The sequence below is a fragment of the Euprymna scolopes genome, chromosome 8, assembly GCF_053919585.1.
Source record: "Euprymna scolopes isolate OS-2025 chromosome 8, ASM5391958v1, whole genome shotgun sequence".
Lineage (NCBI taxonomy): Eukaryota > Metazoa > Mollusca > Cephalopoda > Sepiida > Sepiolidae > Euprymna > Euprymna scolopes.
The window spans coordinates 2,020,347-2,047,563 of NC_136489.1; the positions used below are offsets into that span (position 1 = coordinate 2,020,347).

General features: G+C 33.1%; 1 protein-coding gene across 1 annotated transcript in view; it reads left to right on the top strand.

The window, feature by feature from the left end:
- LOC145284085 (uncharacterized) overlaps nt 1-27,217 on the top strand; it is a 473,693-nt gene that overhangs the window by 71,382 nt on the left and 375,094 nt on the right. The window contains exons 20-25 of the mRNA XM_080133151.1: nt 2,174-2,280; nt 4,289-4,444; nt 10,415-10,595; nt 17,172-17,353; nt 21,441-21,638; nt 25,859-25,973. Coding sequence (XP_079989277.1) covers nt 2,174-2,280; nt 4,289-4,444; nt 10,415-10,595; nt 17,172-17,353; nt 21,441-21,638; nt 25,859-25,973 — 939 coding nt within the window. The remainder of the gene's footprint in view (nt 1-2,173; nt 2,281-4,288; nt 4,445-10,414; nt 10,596-17,171; nt 17,354-21,440; nt 21,639-25,858; nt 25,974-27,217) is intronic.

The following is a 27,217-nucleotide window of genomic DNA, read 5'->3' on the forward strand; positions in this document are numbered from 1 at the left end:
TTTTATTTATGAACTTCTGTAATTTTAAGTCTCTTTATTTTTTAATTTCTTTATTTTTTTAATTTCTTTATTTTTTTAATTTCTTTATTTTTTTAATTTCTTTATTTTTATTTCTTTATTTTTTTAATTTCTTTATTTTTTTATTTCTTTATTTTTTTTAAGTTCTTTATATTTGAAGTTCTTGTGACAGAAGAGCGGATATTTTGTAGCCTTGGATCACCGTTTCGTTTTTTTTACAAGAATTATTGGCGTATGGGTGAGAGGTCATATGGGGTGAGAATCAACGAAATAATACATTTTCCAGTCTTACGTTGCCATACGAGAGTCTATTTCCGGATTTTAAAAATTTCATCAAGAATGAGATACCTTCTGGAATGGTAGAATAACGTCACCATTTTTCCAGTGACCTTGGCAACTGATTTGATGTAAATTTTTCATTTCAGGTTAGGGGTGAAGGTTAGACCTAGAAGCTTGTCAAAGTAGGGAGCATCTTTGCGACGAGAGCCATTCATTTAAATTGAAGCCAAATGGGGGTCAGAGTTTTGGTAGTGAAAAGATAGAAGCTTGGTTTTGTATGCATTACAATTAACCAATCACCTTTTGCTCCATCAAGATTGGGAAAGAGATACTCAGAGAAAATCTTGGTCATTGTTTAAAGAGTTGCCATAGATGGTAGTGTTGCCATAGATGGTAGTGTCGTCTGAATGAACTTCGAATGTAATTTGAGAGATGATTGATGAAGATAAAAAGAGAGATGGGCCAGCATTGATACTTTGAGCTTCAGACTTCTGGCCATTAACAACTACTTGTATAAATCTATTGGGGAGAAACGATTTGATGGTTGAGAAGACATTTCCAGATATTCCATGGCTGGAAATCTTGTGAAGTAGACCTTTATGCTTATTGCTCTTTAGAGGAAACCCATTATCAATAGATTCACTGATTCTGTGTGAAATTACAGGCAGTACATCAGCTGTAGATCTCACAGGAAGGAAACCATATTGCTTGTCACTGAGTAGGTTGGTTTTGTGGTGGTGGCTGACAGTTTCTCTATTTATCAAGGATTCAAGCATCTTATTCATAATGCACAGAAGACTAATTGGTCTGTACCGAGATGCTGAAGATCAATTTTCAGTATTTTTAAATACTGAAGAGACTATTCAAAGGTGTTGGAAAGTATTTTTCTTTTAGGAATCGATTGAACAGCTTTGCAAAAATGTGTGCTAGTTCCGGGTGTAGCTTTTTGAGTACTATGACTAGAATATTGTTAGGATCAGTTGCTTGCTGGCATCAAGTTTCTGGATGAGCGTGGTAATATCATGAATTGATATGTAGATGGCACTCTGATTATTTCAGTACAAACAAAATTTGATACAAAGTTTTTGGCTTTGTTCGATACTGGAAAAAAATCATCTCAGTCCCATTAATGATAGAATATTCGCATCTGTTCATGATTACTCCTGACCCATTGGGTCAGTATATGTTATAGCTAACTATGGAATAGTGCGTATAAAGAATTAATGGATAAAAGTGCAAAAATTGAATGCACATGCAAAAGCAAACATTGCAACCAGTGAAAACCATACGCAATTTTGTGCACAAACAAAAAATTGAATGCACACATGCACGGAAACGAACATGGCGACTAGCGAAAATAATAGTTTGATAATAAAGGTCTTAACATTATTGCTCTTAGATTAAATGAAAAATCCTTTATATAAGAGGGGTGTAATCCGTTGGAAAAAAAAATAAATAAAAAAATACAAGGAGGGAGTGTGCATTGTACAGGTCCACCTTATTTTTTCTGTGTGTGTTTACAGCCTTTAAAATATCAGGAAATAATAATAATTAGCTGATTAAGCAATATTTAACAGTGAAACATTTTCAAAGCAATAAAAAAATGAAAAGTCCCCCACCACGCACACACACAAACGTTTTGAAGTATTTCTACGTATTTTTTAAATGTTGGTACTTATAACCCCTCCCCGCCATCAAAACTTATGGGAACCAAGCCTCTGTTGTTCTAATCCTTTGACAGCGGTTGCTGGCAGTTCTAAAGGCGACTTTCCAAGCATCTATTAACTGGATTGTGATTGTGCTAGGATTATCTGTTTCTGATTAGATGCCATCATATTTTAATTTGAATATTTTCACTTTTTTAAATTTTTTGCAGGCAAAGATATAACTCTTGATTTAGTGAAAGAAAGCAGAATCCCTGAAAAATGTATTTCTGATGAGAGGAAAATTGAATTTGAATACAATAAGGATTACATATCGGTAGTAAGTACATTTTTCTGGACATAATAATCTCATTTGAAAAGTTTTTCACGCATTTTTATCTTTCTCACTTTAATCTACATATTCTGATAGGAAAGAAAAGTACATATCTTGGCCAATAATTGATATATTCCCATATAAAGAGGCACACTGGATTGAAAACATTGGCTCAGTCTTTAAGGATTTCTTCTACTTTTTATAAAAATTTCCTAGTGTTATCTTTTTATTGCTACAAAATTCACATTTTAAAGAAAAAGGTCGGCACTTGTACAGTTTAATCAAGACATTAAAAAATGGAAACATCAAAAAAGGTTATATTGTACGTATCCGTTTTGAACTGAAGATCTCCGAAAAAACATTTCATTAAATTTGATTGACTATTTTTATTTAAATATATATTGTAAAATTTAATTTGCCAAAAATAATAAACTTTCGACTGAAAGTTGTGACTGTATCGTTTTGTTTGTTTATTTCAATAATACAGCAAGAAATAAACTGGTTTATTTTTTTTTTACAAAGATTTTTAAAACGTGACACTTGATTGAAGAAAAATATTCTCTCAGTCTTTAAAAAATAATCTATCGACTGTGAGTAAATTCGTTTTATTGCTTATTTTAATAAAACAATTTTTTTTTTTTTTGCTCTAACGGACTTAGTAGATCACCCATGTAAGAAGGAATATTTATTAAAAGTCAGGAATCTTCTTTTAGTAAACATCTTTTTGGGCGTGGACTTAAAGATATTTGCCAAAAATAACCTCTCAAAATTAATGAGTAAATTCGTTTTTCTATTGTTTATTTTTATAATACCACAGAGTTTCATGATATTTTACACTGACGGTCGATTTCCTGTGTCGAAGTTGCTTTAATCAACAGCAGCTGCAGTCATTCGTACATTATTCGTGCCTAATTTTTAGTCGTACAATTTTTTCCTATATTTAAAATAGACATTCTGACGAAAAAACAAACTCGGTTTTCTTATGTCGTTTGCGGATGTCACGTGCGTATGGGAAAGTCAATCAGTCTCGACCGGAAATTGATCCTTTTGTTTTGCTTATTTTGTGGGGTCCTTACAACCTATACTTATTTTATGAATCCTTACGAAGATGAAACAAGAAGCCTCTGGTTAGCTTAATTGCCATAAATATTTTCATATTTGAAGTTTTATAACTTTTAAATATACATGCAAACCATAGAAGGTGTATTGCCCCATTGTAAAAGAATCAGAAAAGTTGGAAACAGAGAAACGTATAGAAGGCATACAATGAAATTCATGTAGCGAAGAAGAGAAAAGGAGAAAATCTTTCCTCGTATAACCAAAAGAATTTGTGAATGATACTTGCTTTAAAAAATTCTATTTATATTGTTTAAAATTTTAAATATAAGTTCTATATATATATATATTGTTTAAAATAAATAAAAACTATTTATTATTTTTTTAAAAGTTCTGATTATATCGTTTGTTTTTGAAAACGTTCTGCTTATTTAAAATTGGTAACTTCTGAAATACCGATATTATTGTTTATATATTGTGTGCATGGTAACATATTGATTAGGTGAATTTGGTTCCTTTTATGTGATATAGGGATCGAAAGTATTTTGCCACTCAATCGTCAATCTTGCCCGATTTTTTTTATTTGTAACGCAAACCAATTTGTAAAAGATTTATTTATTAATTTATTTATTTATTTATTTATTTATATTGTTAGGAGTGCAGAAAAATAAAATGTATAAATCTATTTCAAAATAAAATAAGAAAGAAGACGACCCAGTAAATTGTTGATAAAAAGCTTTTATGGCTTCGTTTTCATTTATTTACGCACGCACAGAATTTTTTAAATCGGAAGTCATAAACTTGTAAAGCGGAAGCGAATGGACGATTTCAAAGCCCAAAAGCAAGACGATTTCAGTTTTATATTATGATATATATTCATTCATTCATTCATTCATTCATTCATTCATTCATTTATTCATTCATTCATTCATTTATTCATTCATTCAATTATTTACAGGATGTTTCTTGGCCAACTCCTTCTGGAAAAACCAAATCTGAAGTCGAAAATTACTGCAAAAAGACCATCTTGATGTCAGCCTCGGGAAAGAAATGTACGAACATAAAGAATGTTAACAGCGAATCAACAGTGGAGTCTTGCGTAGAAGACATTAAAGTAAGTTTTTCTTATTTCGAATTTGATTAATTTGTTCTCATTGTCAAACGTTTTCTCTTTTGTGTGCTATCGAAAGGGAAGAATATTTTATTAATGATTTAGTATTTTATATAGGATTTTACTGAAATTAATCTAATTATGGCCGAGTAATGTCTTTGTATTAACATTAAGGTATAGTTTAAGAGTAATAATTTAAAAAAATTATAAATACACCAAGCCTCAAAGGAAAAAAAAACGAAAACAACAACAATCGCTCCTAATGATAATCGGACGCACCGAGATAAAGCGCTTGATATGGCCGAACAACAACTTCTGGGCGCCATTTTATATAACATACCTGCCGAAATTAAAAAGACCGTTCGGCAAATAGAAAAAATATCCAGAAAGATCAGAAAAAAAATAATTCCGCGTTCAATCAGACGTACTTGCATAATGACTTGCTACCAAAATATACAAATATATGTATATATTTACATGGAAGTCATCACTTATCAAGGCCCGGAAGCCACTCGAGGATGAGGGTTATTGTGCGACCGGTAATCAATGCGATAGCATCGTAGTAATCGTTAGTATTGGAGATTTGATATATATATTTTTTTATTACATTTTCACCCCAAACAAGGCATATTGCCACTTTGTTGTAGGGGCTACTATCAGGGACATGGGCATCAGGGGTACTGTGTAGGGAGTTGGGCAACATGATGTCGGTTCACGTTGCACTTGAACTTCTGCATGTCAGTACAGTTGGGGAAGCAGGGACCCGGCAGGGAATTCCAAAGTCTAGCTGTCCTGGGGAAGAAACTACTGGAGTAGAAGGATCTCTTACATCTAGGGATCTCTACTGTGAAGGGGTGAGATGTAGCTGCTTAACGGGTTTGTCGGGGATATCTTCATCGAGGGGGCACAAGTGCTTGCAGTTCGTCAGAGCATTCACCGTTAACGTACTTGTAGAAAAGGCAGAGGGATGCTACATTTCGTCGATGGGACAGAGGCTGAAGTTTAGATGACAGTTCAGGACCTATCAGATTGGCGACTCTCTTTTGAACCTTGTCCAGAAGCGAGAGACTAGTGGTAGATGCACTAGCCGAAATATGACAACAGTACTCCATACATGGGCGAATGGTGGCCTTATAGAGGTATAGAATACTTTTGGGCTAGTATCTTTCTGGCACGTTAAAGAGAACCTACCTTCTTTGTAGCGGTCCTGGTGATACTCTCAATGTAATTGTTCCAACTCATGTTTCCTGAGAGCGTTAGGCCGAGGAGTTTAAAGGATGTACTTTCAGATAAAGAGTCATTGGTCATTGCTATTGCTGGTAGAGAAGGTTTCTTGTAATTATTGAAGGAAACGAGTTTTGTCTTGGCAGCATTAAATGTAACCATCCATTTATGTCCCCATTCCACTACAGGTCGGAGGTCATCCTCTAGTGCTTCTGCCATTTCTTTAGATATGTGTCCATTTGTTTTCCTGTTGTGTCTGTTATAGAGTGTGATGTCGTCAGCACCCCTCCCCCACTTTTTGCTAGATAGGAAAACTGGTCCCTTATTGAATAAATACCCATCTCACAGGCAATTTTGTCAGGGAGGTAATTTATGAATATTAGGAATAACAGAGGTCCAAGAATAGACCCCTGAGGCACTCCCGCATTTATATCACACTGTTTAGATGTACGGCCATCGAGGACAACCTGGATTTTTCTCTTTTCTAAGAAGGATTTATGTCATGTATTCTTCCAGTGTACCATATGATCTGATTTTCCTGAGAAGACCTTTATGTCATACCCTGTCAAAAGCCTTAGATATATCTAGAGCTACCACTATCATATATATATCATATATATATATATATGATGCCTCCGTTCAGTCTCGAAAGGCAAAGGATATCCCCTGTAGGGGCAACTTCGTATGTAACTGTGAAGCAAGTGTTGCGCAATCTTAACCTCTCCTGAATCGGCACTGTTTGAGTTCAGTGGCAAGGAAAAGTCCAGGACGACTGGAAACGATGCTGAGATAAGCAGAGAGCACATACAGCACCTGGGAGTCCCAAATGGTCACCCATCTGGTACTGGCTAGGCTTATTGTTGCTTATATATATATATATATATATATATAATACTAAAAGTCTATGGATCTTGTATGTTTGCAATCAGATTTCCGGTTTTCAACATCCGGTTGCGCATGCGTAAATAGCAACGTCTTCAATCCGTTATTCCAATTCCGGAATTTTTATATCGCTTTTAATACAAACAATTTCATTTAATTTGATCAAATAGTTATTTATATATACAAATAATACATAGATTCATAGATAATTATAATATATATTATAAAATCTATTTATCTATGAATCTATTAATAATATGCAATATTACCCTATACAATTTATGGAAAGAAAACACCTCTCACTTTCCCTCTAATAGATTTCAACACTCCTACTCCCTCTGTTTTCGTTACGTACGCGAGAAATAGTTACGTGTATGTGTGAGAGACAGAAAAAGGGAGCGATGTAAAACTGGATAGAGTTATCCCCCTTAACTAATGCAGACCTTTTTACTAGAGGGCGTTATTACAAAAAAATTTCTTTTTCTTCTTCCCATGTTTTTTAAAGTCGTCTGCTTACATTTCCAAACGGAAAGCTGAATCGGTAAATGCACACATTTCTATTACATTAAATAGTGTTTTCCTTTACACAATGGGTACTGAATGTTTGCTTAAATTAAATGAAAAAAGTTACATTTTATTTTCATTTTCTATTTAAAAAGCCATTATTAACATGTGGAGAGTGTTTTTTTTATTATTCTGTACTTTCAACTAACAATTTCATTTAAAAGATGATATATCAAAATTTGAATTTAACTATAATAAGGATTATGATACCTGTTCAGTGCATAAGTATGACCAACCACTTATAATTCAGTAACTGTAATTTAAAAAAAAATAACAATTATAATAAACAGAACGACTCATAGAAATCTATCTATATTCTTTTTTCATTTTAATATACTTTCATAGAAATGCTTCTGTTATGTAAAAAAAAACTATTTTCTTTATGCCACAAGTGTCACGCTCATACATGAATTCCATAGCTAATATAACGTACTGACCCAACGGGTCACGGGTGGTCTAGTATATATATATATATATATATATATATATATATATATATATATATATATTTATATATAGCTATGTCGTCACGAGCATAATTCGGTTAGCTAGTTACTAGTAACTAGAGACCTCTTCAGACGATACAGTTTATACAAAAGCAAAGTTTGCAATGAAAATTCAAGTCTTGAACGTCACAGACAATTATTATCAGGAGGTTCTGTCACATGTTGTTAAAAACAGGAATAAGGAACAAGATTTTGTATGCAAAGAAGCACAAATAGGTGTGTGGATTGAAATATTGGAATAAAGAGAAAAGAATGGGGGGGTGAGAAAACAGAGATAATAAAACACTAGAAAGATAGGTATATGTATACATGTTTGATAGCTGCCTTAAACCTTAAACATTCCAGTGGTATAGAGTCCATTAGCAGAGGTATGTTGTGTTGACAACTTATTAGAATATCTATGTGAAAAGGGGTATAATAACGGAATAATTCGTTATAAATGTTAGTTTGAATTAACTCGAATTTTTCATGGACAGAAAATGTACAATTAAGGTTGCCTTCTTACCCATCCCTGCTCTCCCAATACCATCCCTACACGCATTTGTAAATAGATTAAAAGATATGGAAGAAAAGGAAAAGACGAAAGGAAAAAAGAAACCATAAATAATTTTTATTTTGGTGAGTTTCAAACATTATTTTTCTAGTCCTTTGTTCCTGTCTCATCCCTCCCATCTCCGCCACCACTTTACAACAGTTTTCTATATTTTTTCTTTTATGAGAAGTCTTAAAAGTTGTATAACAATAATAATAACCTCAAAAGGTTTATTTAAATATTTTTTTCTTTGTGTGAATTTGATTCATACTTTTATTTAGTGCTTGTTTTTATTTTATTTTTAATTTTTTTATTATTGTCTCCACTGAATATTATTTTTTTTGTTAAATTATTTTTTCATACATATTCAAATAATGCTTTTGCCCCCTCCCCCTTGTTGGCCTCAAATAGTACCTTCAAAAAGTTTTCGTGATTAAATAAACCAAAGAAAACCTTTTGCGCTTTGGAGGAGCAATCATTAACTAAAAACACCGTTTATGCAGGTTCCACATTTCCCGTGAAATACCAATTTTTCTAAATAAAATATTTGTTTTATTATTTGATAATACAAAAAGTGTTTTCCTTTTGTTTGTTTGTTTCGTAATAACACAAGAAATGTTAAAAAGATAAAGTATTTTTTTGATAAATATATGGTTTCGTTTTTGTGTCTTCCGTTCAGTTTCGTTACATAATCAACCGTATCCACTTCTGTTAGCTTGATTTTTTTCCGAGCAGTGATCTTAGACATTAACTAAAAATATACAAATTTATTTTCTTTTGGCGGGGGGGGGGGGGGGCTCGTTTTTAAACTATATCTACCTCAGTATTTTCTTTAATTTTCGGGCATTTTTTTTTTGTTCCAAATTATTTACTAAGTAATGTCGAGTGCGTTGTTATTTTTTTAACTAAAAAAACTCGGTAGAAAACGAAAGCTTAGAAAAATCAATTTAATTTTTTTTAAGCGGTAAATAAGTAAAAATATTTTTTTTTAAATATTATGGGATGTGCATTACCTAAAAATATACAAATTTATTTTCTTTTGGAGGGGGACTCGTTTTAAAACTATATCTAACACAGTATTTTCTTTAATTTTCTATTTTTGAGCAATTATCGAGACTCCTAAGACGTGATTCTCTTATATCGGACATTTTTGTTCAAAAGTAACACTCAACATTACTTTTTTAACTAAATAAACTCTTTAAAATAAGTTGAAACACCAAAAACTTTTAAAGCTAGGAAGAAAACGAAAACTTAGGAAAATTAATTTAGTTTTTTTAAAACAACAGTAAACAAGTAATTTTTTTTTTTAATTATTATAGGATGTGCATTCTCTTAAAGACAATATCTTCAAGAACGGTCATAAAACGTGTTTTCAATCGATATTTATTCAATAAGGGACCAGTTTTCCTACCTAGCAAAAGAGGACGAGTTTTCCAGGGACGAGTTTTCCTAAATTCTACCGAGGCATATCCTTGCTGACTATTGCCGAGAAAATAATGGCTAAAGTGGTGCAAGCTTGGCTAGCAAAACTGACGGAAAGAGTCCTAGCTGAATCAGTGCGGGTTCAGGCGTAAAAGATCTACAATAGATATGATCTTCAGTCTACGGCAGATCAGGATAAGAATTTATAGGATTACATCAATTTTAAAATAGACAGTTATTTACGAGAGGAATAAAATGTGTAATGTTGAAAGTCGATTTTGTTATGTAAATAACTTTAGTTTCGTAAATTTTTGATGGGAAATTGAATCTGATTAAATCAAAGGTGGTTTTTATTATTAATATTTTGCATTTCTTAGAGTTCGTGGGTAACGTATTGCTTTTAATTTTGTAATATGAAACCTTAAAAAATATGACTGAGTTCTGATGAATCAAATATGGCACTATAAAATATTTTCTCCTGCTCGAACTTACTCAGGACTTCTAACCGGTTATGGCTGACGAAATGAGAGTATGCTACCCTTGTGTATTAAATAAAGGGTTCCATTTAGAACTCCATGTAGATTCCCGAGTTTGAAAAAAGATTCACAAGTTCGACAAGTTACACCTGAAGAAGGTCGGAGATTACATTTGCCGAAATATTGTGTGAATAACACTTAAGATGAGAGCAGTAGCCCGTATTATCCAAATAATACGAATAATCGCTCCCAATCTCAAGAAATCAAAAACATGAAGGCGTTTCTAATTTTTTTCTTTTTTTAACAGAATTGTTTGAAAACGACAATATTAGTTTAATAATGGCTGTTCTCTCTTTATTTTTGCCAGCTGACCGACACTTTGGAATGGGCGAAAGATGCTTTGGAAAATCTCAAAGAACAATGCGTTGCCCAGCTGAATCGAGACATCGACTCTTGGATTATAGTTAATGGGACTTTACAGCCAGAACCGGATATTTTAGACAGCATGTGTATCAATGAATGCAGCAACAATGGCGAGTGTAAATCCGGTAAGTTTAATGTTTGGAGATATTTTAAAGGAAACCTGTTTTCGTGTATTACGAAAATAAAAAAAACTCTGCCAACAAACAGACAACATATTTCCGTTTAGATTTTCTTTAGACTCGTCAATATTGATATTCCACATATTTTTGGTGCTTCTGCATCGTTGTGTACATATGAAACATGTACACAATGTTCCGTCTTTAATTTAAGAGTGACATGAAAGGGGAGATAATTCAAACGTTTTTGACGGGGAGGAGTGAAAAAGAGGAGATAAATCTAATATATAAAAGTCTGTCTGTCTGTCTCCATATTTTGTACATTCATTTTAGTTTATTTTTAATTTTTAATCGGTCTATATGCGTGTCATGTTGGTACAGTGGTAACGTCGCCAACTTTGAATGCTAGTCTAATAAATAAAACACATTATGCCTGTCTCCATATTTTCAAACTCTATCTCTCCCGAAACTAAAAGTTGCAGAGCGGCGCTAAGGGCCTCAAATGATTGGATTTTTTATGGACCGTTTTTTGTTGTATAGTCGGGTATATATATATATCGATGCCTGTTGACAGGTACATATCGGGGACGGCATATATAATGGTGAGGACATAATACCTAGGATAAGACATTTATATACTGCATCACGGCGACGACTGTGATGACATTTCTTATTACACATAGGTGATGAGCATTCATTATTGAAAGAGGGATACCGTTAATATTACTGAGGAGAAATATAGTTTTTTTAACATTACTTGTGATGGTAGGGACAGACAGCTAACACTTTGGAAGGGTATTTCATACAAAGATGAATACAAAGATGAATACAAAGATGAATACAAAAATCACTTTATCTTTCATGGTTGAAAGATGACAAAATGAAGACTTCCAAATATATGATTATTTTTTTATTTCGTCCGGATGAGATGATCAGGGATTCAATGCGTTTTAGATTCTACATTTTCTTGTCTCCCTTTCTGATCGCTTCCAAAAGGGTTTCACCTAACTCTCCTTTCTGAATTGACTCTCGAACTCGACTTAGCACGAACTCTACTCTGACTCACTGACTATATTGGAAATATATACTTTTTTTTACATAGAAATCACCACTTATCAAAGCCCGGAGGCCATTCGAGGATAAGGGTTAATGGGTATACATTAGTCATTGCGATTATAGTGTAGTAAACATAAGTAGTGGGAATTTTGTAAATTGGATTACTTAGGGGGACGGTTCATCAAGAATTTGTTTACGTTGGACTTGAAGAGAATCAGATTGTAGTCAACTGGAAAGCAGGCAATCAGAAGAGAATTCCACAGGCGTGCAGTTCTAAGAAAGAAGCTTTGTTAATGGGATCTACATTTAGGTTTAGGCACAGATAAAGAGTGTGGGAAATTGTTGATAGTGGTTTTGGCTAGACGAGTGTTTTTCATGAAAGTCTGGTGAGGGGGGACCATAGATTGAAGTTCAGATGAGCACTTGCCATAAAAATAACGATAAAGTAGGGACAGCCTCACAACGTCTCTTCTGTGAGAAAAAGGTTGCAGAGAAGAGAAAGGGGCATCTCCCACTAAGCTAAGAAGTCTATTTTGAACTCTGTCAAGACAGGATCAGCTACTTCTAGCAGCTCCTGCCCAGATGTGGCAACAGTACTCCATCTTGGCCGAACTTGGCTTTTATATAGGTAGAGAATTGCATCAGGAGTGAGATATCTACTGGAGTGATAGAAGGATCCCACCATTTTTCCAGCGACCTTAACAATGGATATGATATATGTGTTCCCTTTCAGATCGGGAGTAAAGGTCAAGCCCAGAAGCTTGTCAAAACATGAGGCATCCTTTCTTTGTGATATCAGAGACGTGCTCCAGCCATGTGAATGTTTTCTCACATGATTTTAGATATCGCATACATCCAACACGTTCCCGGTAAAAAACAAAGACATTCCTTAATTTACATTGTCCGATATCTAATTAGTTGTATCGTTATTTCTAAAAACAATGAACAATGTTCTACATTCCTAAAATCGTATCTAAATGGCAATATGTATTCACTTAACTTTTGAATACTCGGTTCGATTCTAACCTTTTCCTTTAAAAAAATATCATTTTCAAACTCATCTACGTTGTTCCTTTAATTGCTGGGATCTGTCCTCTTCCATGTAACACATTCTCATTTTTCAAAAAAAAAAATGTATAGATTTTCAATGTCAGTACATATTTAAATTATTTCTAGGCCAACCATTCACCTAAATCATTGTTTTTCATTTTTTATCTTTTATATTAGTTTTTTTTTCTTTGTTTTAATTTCTATCAACTTTAATATAGGCATTGAATTCAAATTTTTTTTCACACTATTTGTTCAGACATGCTGAGAATTTTCTGCAAAAAATACATCGTTAAATTAACAATTTTACACGCAGCAACAGACACTTAATAACACATTTTAAAATATGACATCAAATGTAACACTTTTATGAGTCTTCATCCGGTTAAAATAGTTTTTAAGGAATTCAAAAATGGGTCAAAATTGAAAATCGTTAAATATTTTGTACATTCATCTTAGTTTAGTTTTAATTTTTATTTTTTAATCAGTTCATATGCGTGTCACGTTCGTACAGTGATGACGTCACCAGATTTGAATGCTACAGCTTTGCTTTTGGTTTTGATTTTAGCTGATGGCACCCAAATACTTTTATTTTACTTTTGAAATCACGACTCTATAATATATACAAAAACTGGACAAAATAAAATATCATATTTAAGCGTATTTTGCGATCGGGAAAAGCCCCCTCCCCTCCTCACCAGTATATAATAAAATAAAACTTGTCAAAATTTCTTCAAACTTTTTCATTTGTTTCGTTCAGTTAAACTTTACTTCATTTCAAGAACCTATTTTTTCTTAATTAAAACTAGTTTCTAAATTAATGCTTGATTGCATGTGCATGTTTCAGCTGACAGGTGGCGATATCAACTCTCTTTCTCTCTCTCCCCGAGTAGCACGTGACAAAAACTGCTTGTGGCTTGATGGATTTAAATAAACTTACAGTTTGAATTTCATATAAATTCTTGAAATGGATATAGATATCCCCGAGGAAGTTAAGGAATTATGTTCATTAAAACATTGGAAAACTATTAATTATAATTGTTATTATTTAGTAGTAGTAGTAGTAGTAGTAGTAGTAGTAGCAGTATTGGCTCACAAGGAGCTTTCACACGGGTCATCAAAGATCTCCCCTTGAAAATAACCTGTGGTGTTCTCTGTGGGCTGAGTGACAACAAGTCTCCCCAGATTTCCAGTACTCTCCACCTCTTTCGATACAATTTGCACATGTTCCCATGCGGAAATTTTATAGCAAGCTCCACTCTCCCCAATAGTTTAGTTCAACTTGCGCAACTGCCATTGCTCAAAGGCAGCATGCATACCGCAGATTTAACCGACATGTCCAGTTCAAACAAACAGAAGTATATAGAAGCTAGAAGTAACGTTAAGAAAGAAATAGCGACAGCTAAGAGAGAATTTACTGAAACCACTAAAAAACGCATCGAAGCACAAAAATTAGGAAATCGTGACTTCTGGAAAATCTACAACAGTGTAGTAAACAATGGGCAATCAACAATTCCCCCACTAACCAACAATCACGAGGTTGTTTGCTCAGCAACCGACAAGGCTAATATGCTTGCCAGCCGGTTTGCCTCTAACTCCACACTGGACCCTTCCAACCACCCCCTGCCTAACTTTCCTTTGCAGACAGACGCCACGCTAGACGATCTAAAAATCACCCCTGCTCCAGTACACGCTATCATAAAAAACCTTGATATTCAAAAGCATGTGGACCTGATCTCATTCCAGTTGTGCTATTAAAAAAGTGCTCAGCCGAAGTAGCTCCAGTTCTCTCCAAACTCTACAACAAATGCCTTAATGAATCATGCTTTCCGGGCTGTTGGAAAACTGCTTCTGTAGTACCAGTAGTCAAGAATTCTGGCGAAAGAACTGACCCATCAAATTATCGCCCCATTAGCCTCCTCCCACTTTTTGTCAAAATATTTGAGACCATAATAAACCATGCTCTAGTCCGGCACCTTACAGATGCTAAACTTCTGACTGACAAACAATATGGATTTAGACAAGCCCGTTCCACAGCTGACATCCTCACTGTAATCTCTGAATGTGTATACCATTCACTGGACAAAGCGGGGGAGGGCAGAGCGGTAGCTCTAGATATATCTAAGGCTTTTGACAGGGTATGGCACAAGGGTCTCCTCAGGAAAATTAAATCATACGGTATCATTAACATAATTAAATCCTTCTTAGATAAGAGAAAAATCCAGGTTGTCCTCGACGGTCGTACATCTAAACAGTGTGATATAAATGCGGGAGTGCCTCAGGGGTCTATCCTTGGACCTCTATTGTTCCTAATATCTATTAATGTCCTCCCCGACAAAACTGCCTCTGAGATGGGTATATATGCTGATGACACTACACTCTATAACAGGCATGACAGGAAAACAAATGAACACATATCTAAAGAAATGGCAAAAACACTAGAAGATGACCTCCAATCTGTAGTGGAATGGGGACATAAATGGATGGTCACATTCAATGCTGCCAAGACTAAACTGGTTTCATTCAATAATTACAAGAAACCTTCTCTGCCACCAATAGCAATGGCCAGTGACTCCCTGTCTGAGAGTATATCTTTCAAACTGCTTGGCGTAACGTTCACAGGTAACATGAATTGGAACAATTATATTGAAAACATTGCCAGGGCCGCTGTGAAAAAGGTAGGCTCTCTCTACCGTGCTAGAAAACTACTGACACCTGAAAGTATCCTGTACCTCTATAAGGCCACCATTCGCCCATGTATGGAGTATTGTTGTCACATTTTGACTGGTGCATCTGCTACTAGTCTCTCGCTCCTAGACAAGGTTCAAAAGAGAGTCGCCAATCTGATAGGCTCTGAACTGACATCTAAGCTTCAGCTTCTGTCCCATCGACGAAATGTTGCATCCCTCTGCCTGTTCTACAAGTATTTTAATGGTTAATGCTCTGACGAACTGCAGACATTTGTGCCCCCACGACGTAGACACCCTTGACAAACCCGACAGGCAGCTAAATCCCACCCCTACACAGTAGAGATCCCTAGATGTAAAAGATCTTTCTACTCCAGTAGTTTCTTCCCCAGAACCACTAGACTCTGGAATTCCATTTCAGGTTCCTGCTTCCCTAACTGTACTGACATGCAGAAGTTCAAGTGTAACGTGAACCGACATCTTGCTGCCCAAATCCCAACATAGTGCCCCAGTAGTTGCTGCCCCTGATAGTAGCCCCCTACACCAAAGTGGCAATGTGCCTTGTTTGGAGTTAAAAAGCAGCTTTAATGTTCTTGATTCCATATAACGCTCTGCAGTAGTTTGTCTCTCTCATTATTATTATTATTATTATTATTATTATTATTATTATTATTATTATTATCATTATTATTATTATTATCATTATTATCATTATTATTATTATTATCATTATTATTATCATTATTATCATTATTATTATTATTATTATTATTATCATTATTATTATTATTATTATTATCATTATCATTATTATTATTATTATTATTATTATTATTATCATTATTATCATTATTATTATTATTATCATTATTATTATTATTATCATTATTATCATTATTATTATTATTATTATTATTATTATTATTATTATTACTATCATTATTATTATTATTATTATCATTAATATTATTAGCATTATTATTATCATTATTATTATTATTATTATCATTATTATTATTAGCATTATTATTATCATTATTATTATCATTAATATTATTATTATTATCATTATTATTATTATTATTATTATTATTATCATTAATATTATTAGCATTATTATTATCATTATTATTATTATCATTATTATTATCATTAATATTATTAGCATTATTATTATCATTAATATTATTATTATTATTATTATCATTATTATTATTATTATTATTATCATTATCATTATTATTATTATTATTATTATTATTATCATTATTATTATTATTATTATTATCATCATTATTATTATTATCATCATTATTATTATTATTATTATCAGTATTATTATCATTATTATTATTATTATTAGGATTATTCTCATTAGTATTATAATTATTATGATCATTATTATTATTATTATTATTATCATTATTATTATCATTATTATTATTATTATTAGGATTAAGCCTTTCCTTATCTGTGCATGATTGATTATTGAAGGGAGCTGGATACATGTACGTTCACTTTTATTACATGCATTAATAAACTCAAAAGTCATGAGCATCATCTATATCTCCTCCGTGTTTGAACATATAAACCCATAGATATGTTTAAAAACTTCAAATGACAATAGATATTTACAGTTTTCATGTAAACTCGACTTTGACTTGCTTTAACGTAAAAAACATTTACCTTGAATAACAAGTTTTAAATCAGGTGATAATCTTTTCAATTTTAAAATTTTGTTTCGTTTTTGTTTGTTTGTATCTGGTTTATTTTGCAAAATATTCTTTTTTTTAAGGCGACTGTCACTGCAAAACTGGATGGATTGGTGAAGATTGCTCTGTAAGCACGACTGAACCGCCATCTATTACTGATGCCAAAGGTCTATGCAACTCCGATTTCTCTGATTGCTTTCTACGCATAATAGGATCCAATTTCGTTCAAACTCCACATTTGACTTGTAAGATTAAAAAGATGATTGTGAGTAAAAGTTTATTTGATTTCTGTGATTTATTTTTAGATGATTTCCAAAAAAGTCTAAAACAAGTTCTATCAGTTGGCATATTTTGGTGTATCATGCTTAAGTTTGAAATAACATTCTAGCGGTTTTGTCACACTTAAGTTTTAAAAAATGTTTCTGATTTGTCACATTAAAGTTTGAAATAATGTCACACCTAAGATTTAACTAAGTTTTCTTAAAAATTTTATTTTATGCGATCAACCATTTTTATTCATGTTTCTGAATGAAGGATATAAATGGGATTATACCAAGTGTCTTAAAAGGGATACACGAAATACACATCTATCTATCTATCTATTTGTATATATATGTATGTATGTGTGTATGTATGGATGTATGTATGTATGCATGCATATGACTACTTCATTTAATCACATAAATTAATATACAAAGAAATAATTTTATGCATAAATTTTCAATATTTACTTCAACAGTGCTTGATACATAGGAAGAGCTAGGTAGTAAGTTATGAAAATATATATGGCAATTAAGCTACACACAATATTTAATGGAGGTCAACTGTGTCTTTGTCCTGTCAGTCCCTGCCTATTGGCTGATTAGCATGGGCACGGTGGCAATTAGGAAGCTAACTAGAAAATTCAATAGCATGTACGTATATATAAACGGGCGATAACTACAAATTTTCGCATAAGCCTGACAAATTCTCATGTGAATGAAACGCGGAATATTCTGTGTAGCTTAATTGCCATATATATTTTTATAACTTACTACTATATATATATATATATATATATATAATTATTTTCATAGCCAGACAACGTCGCCGCTCACAAGCGCTATGACAGCCAACAAACTGAAAGTCCAAGACTCGGGTTCAGCCCTCATTTGGGTTCCTTTTAAACATATCCGAACTCAGGATTCGAAACCCACACCTCTTGCATGCGAGGCAAGTACTCTTCCACATGACAACTGCGTCACACACAAGAAAGTCTATTATCAAGTAAACTATGGCGAAACATCAAGTAAACTATGTCGAAAATCGACTATGGAATAGAGCTACTTCTCTAGAACAAGCATGTGGTCATCTAACTAACAAAAACCCAAGCTGATGTATCACAAATAGGAATTTTATACCTGCTAAGACGATGCCATCCAACACATTAACCTAATGAGCAATTTTCAGAATGTGAGAGATTATATAATTATTTCCACAGCCAAACAACGTCGCAACTCACAAGATCCATGGCAGCCAACAAACTGGAAGTCCAAGACAGGTTTGTTGGCTGTCATGGCTCTTGTGAGATGCGACGTTGTTTGGCTGTGAAAATAATTATATAATCCACCTTAGCATATATATATATATATATATATATATATATATATATATATATATATATATATAATGCAGTTTGTTGTTGATTTTTTTAAACGATATTAAGGTTAACATCTCTGCCTCGGAGGTCCGGTGTTTTTCTTAGAAAGTCGCCCATTTTTTATTTGGACGTGTTTTTTTTTATTTATTTGTTATTTTTAAAAACAGTAATCTATCTATCTATCTATCTATCTATCTATCTATCTATATATATATATATATATATATATATATGTATATATATATATATATATATATATATATATATATATATATATATATATATATATATATTATTTTTAAAAACAGTAATCTACGGACATGCATGTTTTGGAGACCTACTTCTCTTCAGCGTAGCTTGACTGTTGTTAGGATTTGAACCCCGGACCTCCTGAAGAGGAGTAGGGCTCCGAAACACGCGTGTCCATAGATTACTGTTTTTAAAACACGTCCAAATAAAAAATGGGCAACTTTCTAAAAAAACACTTGATCTCCGAGGCGGAGACGTTAATATCGTTTAAAAAATCAACAACAAACTACGTAAACAGATAAACGATAAAAACTAAATAGTAAATTATCTATGGCATCATAGTGTAATGGGTTAGGGACTGAAATACATAAGGTCCGGGGTTCAAATCCCAACAACAGTCATGCTACGTTGAAGAGGAGTAGTGATCCGAAACACGCGTGTCCGTAGATTACTGTTTTAAAAAATAATATATATATATATATATATATATATATATATATAGTCATCCACAGACAAACTTTTTCACTGTATCACAGCCCTTCAGTGTGGCTAAATCAAGCCTGGGATGAACCAACAATCATCGAATTGATAGTCAGTAGCTCTATCCATTAGGCCACTGGGACAGGCACCTCTAAAAGTTATATATATATAGGTGTATATATATATATATATATATATATATATATATATATATATATATATATATACATTTATTTATTTAGATATAGATATGGAAAGTAACACTATTTTTCATTTTTTAAGGCAGAAATCAAAATTGTGCATATAAAATGTGTATATGAAGGTAAAAAAAAAACAATAAGGTGACCAAGCGTAAATGTTTGTGTTAAACTAAGGTTCCTTGGTCCGGGATCTAGGAAACAAGCATCTTTCTCTCTGGTGCTGAGATCCAAAATGAAATTTTTCTCTCGAAACCTATAAAAGGGAGGAGAAGTCTCATATAACCATAACATTTCTATTCATCATACATTTAGAGAAGAAGTCATGAGTGAAAAGAAGGGGCAAATTTTGGCTTTGACTTGATCTAATCAGCATGTGGTCATTCGCACTGACTGACCAGAACCTTTTAGGATCGTTGGTTTCAGAATTTTCCAATTATTTTTTATTCTTAATGACTCGTATAGCAGCTTCCTCAACAATGATCTTAAATTTGAATAACATTTTCATTGATTTTTCAAGTTTTAATTTGTATTTTCAGATGGATATACGTCTCAATAAGCGACTCTGTATGTCATTTGTCGTGTCTAATTCTATCATAGTTAACTTTATGTTCGATAGAAAATCATGTTCCATGTAAATAAATTTCTATTTAAACGGAAATAACTTTTTGTACCTTCTAATTATCTGTTAACAAACATTTGTGAGAATCACTGAAGCAGGATTAAATGGTTTTGATAGCATTATGGGATGAAGATTCAACATGGACGTTACAAACAACAAAATCTCATCCTAGTTTAATTGTCCATTGTGTTGTTTTAAATAAAGCATTTTCAATTGCTGTCATCCACTGTTTTGTGCCTCACAACTTGACCCTCAGACTACAACAATTTGTAATAGTATTTTTATTACTAGATGTCCTGTACATCTAGTAATAAAAATACTATTACAAATTGGTGAATAGATATATCTTCGGAGTATATGTATTCGTTTTTATAACATGCAAACTTTATTGCTTTATTTACAAATGTATTTATGCCAAAAAATTTGGAATTTTTTTTTTTTTTCTGTAAAGGAGTCACCACTTAGCAGAAGTCACTCGAGGATAAGAGTTAATAAGCGTGCAGTGGTCAATGGGACAATGTTGTAGTAATTGTTAGTAGTGGAAATTTGGTAAATCGGATTACTTAAGGGGACGACTCATCAAGAATTTGTTTACAGACGACCATATAGCTGGAAAACAAGCAAATGGAAGAGAGTTCCACAGATGTGCAGTTCTAAGAAACAAGCTTTGTTCATGGAATCTACGTTTAGGTTTAGGCACAGATAAAGAGTGGGGGAAATTATTGATAGTGCTTTCAGCTAGACGAATGTTTCTCGTGTAAGTTTGACGAGGGGGTACCATAGATTGGTGCTCAGACGAGCACTTACCATGAAAATAATAATAAAGCAGAGGCAGGCTCACAACGTCTCTTCTGTGGAAAAGAGGTTGCAGAGAAGAGAAAAGGGCATCGCCCACTAGGCTACGAAGTCTATTTTGAACTCTAATTATCAAATGTAATACTTATTGACGACAAATGCTGAACTCTAATAAAAGACTATTCATTAAATTTAATACTCAATTCGACTTGCAACAAATGTTCAAGTTTAATCAAACACTATTCCCCAAAATGATAGATTAACTCGTACATCAATGAACATTTCAGCTAGTTTTTCGATAATATTATAAAGAAGTCAACCAACTCGATCTGTTTATATTTTTTTATAATATTTGCATTTTGTACTACAGAATTACGTAATCCAGCCACCATCATTCGTCCCAGCTAAGTTCATCAGTACTGAAAGTATTACCTGTACGTTGCCTGGGCAAGGAATCTACATAGTTACCGTAAGCAACACAGGAAAGATCTACAGCCACAGCGGAATCACTGTTATCATCTCCAATCCTGACTGTGAATTCTGTAATGAACTCGACTGTGGGAAGAGGGTAAGTATTCATTAAATGAATCGAGGGCAGATTAAAAAAGTGGTGGGTGTGTGAGCCAAGTAGAGGTGGGATTTCGCTTTTTTTCTTTTTTTTTTTGCTTGAGGATTTACCGCTTTTCAAGAGGCAGAGTGTTTTGTAGATTTTATCTGTGGTGTGTATTTCTCATGTCTATCTTTTATGCAAGTGTGTGCGTGATATGTATATGTGTGATAGACATGTATGGGTGTTTGTGTCTGTTTGTATCTATGTATGTAATCGTGCTACGTTTAGGGTTTGTACATGGCCGTGTTTATAATGTTTTATATAAGTTAGTACGTGTATGCATGTGTGTATAACCAAACGCTGACATACCTTTTTTCTGCCTGTTGGCTTCGTCTCTCATAGCTGCAAAAAAGAACTGCCTGCATAAAATATTAAGTCGGAGGCTTCTTTTAATTAATGCTTGATTTTATTCTTTCTGAGTCTTGGCAGTTCCCTTCTTTCTTAACTCTTTTTACATTTTTTCTCTGATGAATCTTTGCTTCGTCCAAAATCGGAAACCAAACTGACTTGCATGTGAGAGAAAATATAACTTCCTCTCTTTCTTTTATGCTCTCTCTCTCTCTCTCTCTTTCTCTTTCTTTCCACCTTCTCCCTCACATGTACCCGATTGACCTATTCCCGTTGCTATCGTCTACCCCAGCAACAGAGTTTGACCCATGTCAGCAACTTAGCCCTTTAACTCTTCTTACACCAATCAACCTTCACAGTAAAATCACAATTTTCGACATGCCGGCATAGCCCGGGATAGATTATATAACAAGAGGTCACTGTATGATAAGTATTAGTGAGTGTTAAAAAGGTCAGACAACACTTGATGATCAAGGACCTTGATAAGTAGTGAGTCCTGTGTAAAAAAAAAAAAAATCAGTAATGGTGGAACTTGTGTAGGATTTAATTATAAAGAGTGTTGTTTTTAGAAATGGTGAACTTTAAATTAAAATATATTTTAGAAAAACATTTTAATTATATAAATATGTGGTTTAATCTAAAGATTGAATTTTGACATAATTTTGGGCATATGGCCCTGTGGCTCACGCATATATGACATAAGTTAGAGGTTTAGTTTTAACAAACATTACACATTAAATTAGGATGTATTTCAGCAATAATGCGTCGAATGTTGTCTTCCAAGTTGTCTATTGTGTCTTGTTTATCAGCATAGACATGGGATTTTACATATCCCCAAAGAAAATAATCTAATCAGGTTAAATCGCATGAAGGAAGTTGTCAGTTGACAGATCCATTTTGTGAAATTATTTATTCATCAAATGTTTCTCTCCGTACATTGATCGTATTATTTGCAATTTGCAAATGCTGCTTGTATGTCAGTCTCTTTATGAAGAATTGCCAAACCAAATTAAAATCAAAATAACTGATAGTTACCAAATACACAATTAACGAAAATAGAGTTGTTTGTTGTCTCTAAAAAAACATGCCGTATATAAAAGGACGACTCAACAAAAACTTATTTACATTAGACTTGAAAACGGTCATATTATAGTCAGCTGTGAAGTAGCCCCACGGTTTTGTGTTCCACAAACGGACAGTTCCAAGAAAGAACCTCTGTTTATGAAATTTTCGTTTAGTTTTAGGCACAAATATAGATTGTTGAGAGTTGTTGTTGCTGAACAAGTATTTGTTACAAAAGTTTTACGAGAGAGAGGGCATAAATTAAAGCATCAAGCATTTGCCGTGAAAATAATGATAGAGCAGAGATAGACTTGCAACATACTTTCTGTGAGAAAGAGGTGACAAGAAGAAGAAGAAGAGGAGCAAAAAGGTACTCAGCCACTAGATTTTGAAGACGGTTTTGTACCCTGTCAAGACAGAAAAGGAGTATTCTTAGAAGTTTCTCCCCAGATGTGGCAATAGTACTCCATCTTAGGACGTATTTCACTACATATCTATCCCGTCCACCCCACCCCGTTAATTTTCATATTTCATGTCCCGTCTGTTAATTTTCATATTTCATGTCCCGTCTGTTAATTTTCATGTTTCATATCCCGTCTGTTAATTTTCACATTTCATATCCCGTCTGTTAATTTTCACATTTCATATCCCGTCTGTTAATTTTCACATTTCATATCCCGTCTGTTAATTTTCACATTTCATATCCCGTCTGTTAATTTTCATGTTTCATATCCCGTCTGTTAATTTTCATGTTTCATATCCCGTCTGTTAATTTTCACATTTCATATCCCGTCTGTTAATTTTCACATTTCATATCCCGTCTGTTAATTTTCACATTTCATATCCCGTCTGTTAATTTTCATATTTCATATCCCGTCTGTTAATTTTCATATTTTATATCCCGTCTGTTAATTTTCATATTTCATAATCCGTCTGTTAATTTTCATATTTCATATCCCGTCTGTTAATTTTCATATTTCATATCCCGTCTGTTAATTTTCATATTTTATATCCCGTCTGTTAATTTTCATATTTTATATCCCGTCTGTTAATTTTCATATTTTATATCCCGTCTGTTAATTTTCATATTTCATAATCCGTCTGTTAATTTTCATATTTCATATCCCGTCTGTTAATTTTCATATTTCATATCCCGTCTGTTAATTTTCATATTTTATATCCCGTCTGTTAATTTTCATATTTCATAATCCGTCTGTTAATTTTCATATTTCATATCCCGTCTGTTAATTTTCATATTTCATATCCCGTCTGTTAATTTTCATATTTCATATCCCGTCTGTTAATTTTCATATTTTATATCCCGTCTGTTAATTTTCCTCCATTTTTGCTATAACAAATTTTCCAGCAATAAACAAATGTATTCTTGTTGTCTACTTCAATTTTTAATCATCATTTTACTGTCTTGGTGATTAGATCTGCACTGGTAGGATTTTTGTTTTTTACATGGGGGTCACGACTTATCAAGGCCTGAATGCCACTCGAGGATAAGAGTTAACGACTGTAAGACAACACCATAATGATTGGTAGTGGTGAAAATTAGGTAAAATTTGATTAGTTAAGAGGACGGCTTAACAAGAACTTGTTTACATTGGACTTGAAGATGATCATGTTGTAGTCAGCCGAATAGCAGCCCTGCAGTATAGAGTTCCAAAGACAGCCAGTTCTAGGAAAGAAACTTTGTTCATTCTTTTATGCAGGAAACCATTTGTTTATATTAAGATTATAACCTTATTATTTGAAGCACAATGTCAGCAGCAACCATTTTTTTATATTCGAATGATAGTCACATTCTTTTAAGTAGGGTACCAGAGGATACCATATCCTGCACATAGCCTTATTTAATCAGCATATCAGCAGAAACCTTTTATAGTTATTCGGATTATATTCACATTTTCTTATTGCTATTGGTAATAATATTGAAAGAACGAATTTAAAAGGACCATGCTAGAAAGCTACTTATGCATGAAAGTATCCTGTACTATAAGGCCAGCATTCGCCCATGTACGGAGTATTGTTGTTACATTTGGGCTGGTGTATCTGCTACTAATCTCTCACTCCTTGATAAGGTTCAAAAGAGACTTGCCAACCTGATAGGTCCTGAACTGTCATGTAAACATCAGCCTCTGTCCCATCGACGAAATGTTGTATCCCTCTGCCTGTTCTACAAGTACTTTAATGGTATATGCTCTGATGAACTACAAGCCCTTGTACTCTCTCGACGTAAATACTCCCGACAAACCCGACAAGCAGCAAAGTCCCACCTCTACACAGAGATCCCTAGATATAGGAAAGCCTTCTACTCTAATAGTTTCTTCCCTAGAACTGCTAGACTTTGGAATTTCCGTCTGGGTTTCTGCTTCCTAACTGTACTGACATGCAGAAGTTCAAGTGTAATGTGAACAAACATCTTGCTGCTCATCTCTCTTCATAATATCCCTGCAACTTATGTCCCCGATAGTAGTTTCGTACATCAAAGTGGCACTGTGCCTTGTTTGAAGTGAAAATATAATTTAAAATAATGACAATATTAGAAGGAATTGTCAATAAGTTTCAATTATATTAGGTTTATTTACCAACATAATGTGTTGTAAGATAACTGGTTGAAATATGATTGTACAAGAATTATATTTTGACCAATTATCTATCTGACTTATATTTTGTTTTAATAGCGTGCAACTAATTAATCCTTAATTGTTATCTCTCTCTCTCTCTCTCACTCACTCACTCTCTCTCTCTCTCTCTTTCAGAACGACATTTGTATCATTGACAAAGTTTGCTATCCAAAGTATTATGCAAACCCGAAGGACCATAGCCTGTCATGTGACATCAAATTCTCAAACACAAAATGGACAAAAACTCGAGGTAAGTTTTAAGCTGATGTTTTTTTCTTTTTAAATCAAAGCCTATTAACTCTTTTGGAGTGAATCAGGATACCCTCTGTAGGGGCAACTGCGCATGTAATTGTGAGGCAAGGGTTACGCAATCTCCAACCACACCAATATATATTAATTTAAAAATTGAAAATTAACCTTTTCAAATCATAAAATTTAAATACCCAAATTATGATTTATTTGCTCGATCTTGTATATTGAGCAATTTTTATTTAGCTGGGATTGTCTTATATAAAATATTACATCTAATAATATTTTGTAAGACCGATAATCACTTGATTTACATGCCAGTAGATATATTACATTTGATTATTATTCTGAAGTATATATATATATATATATATATATATATATTTAAATAGAATTGTAGAAGGCGGTACAATGCAGAAGTAACGGAAAGACACAAGCTGAAGCAGGTGAGAAATTTATTAATACAACTTATAAATACATGTGTACATATTCATATTTCATATACGCAGTATATTTATATTTGCACAGTGGTTACCTGGGAAAGTCGGTCTGGTTGTATATCCGTGTAATATAATATTTCGAGAAAGATCTCTTCGTCAGATATTTACTTGACTTTGATAAACGTGTTGTTGTAAGCAGTAACTATACCACAGAAAATCATCGCTCGGAAGTTGTGGGTAATATATGGTTAGGGTTTTTTTTTCTCAATTCTTTATTTTATATTTCTAAATTATTTATTTTCTATTATATTTTATTTTATTTATTTGTTTTTTTTTATAATAGTTTATCTTTGGCGCAAACGTGTTGTTGTAAACAGTAACAGTATCGGGCTAAATAATTGTCCGGACCTTGTTGGTGGCTTTTTTAATTTAATATGATTGAGTTTATTTGTTTTTCTTTTACTTATTTTTATTTCTATTTTATTTATTCATTTTTTTATATTGTAGTTTATGTTTATATTGAGGAGATTTAATTAACTAATATATTTGTTGTTTGTGTTTCTGCGTTCTGGTTGAGAGGTGGTGGGAGTGTAGACTTAGAATAAATCGGTTGGTCAAAGGAGACTACTTGATGAGTTGTTCTAAGGGGGATAATCGTTACCGATATTTCTTCTCAGTTTGATGTATAACGATGCATTACTTTTTTATGTATTTATTTGTTTGCTTATTTATTTTATTTTAGTGATATTATTCTCATTCTGGGGGTATTTTATTTAATTCGTTATGTAGTGTATATATACTCATT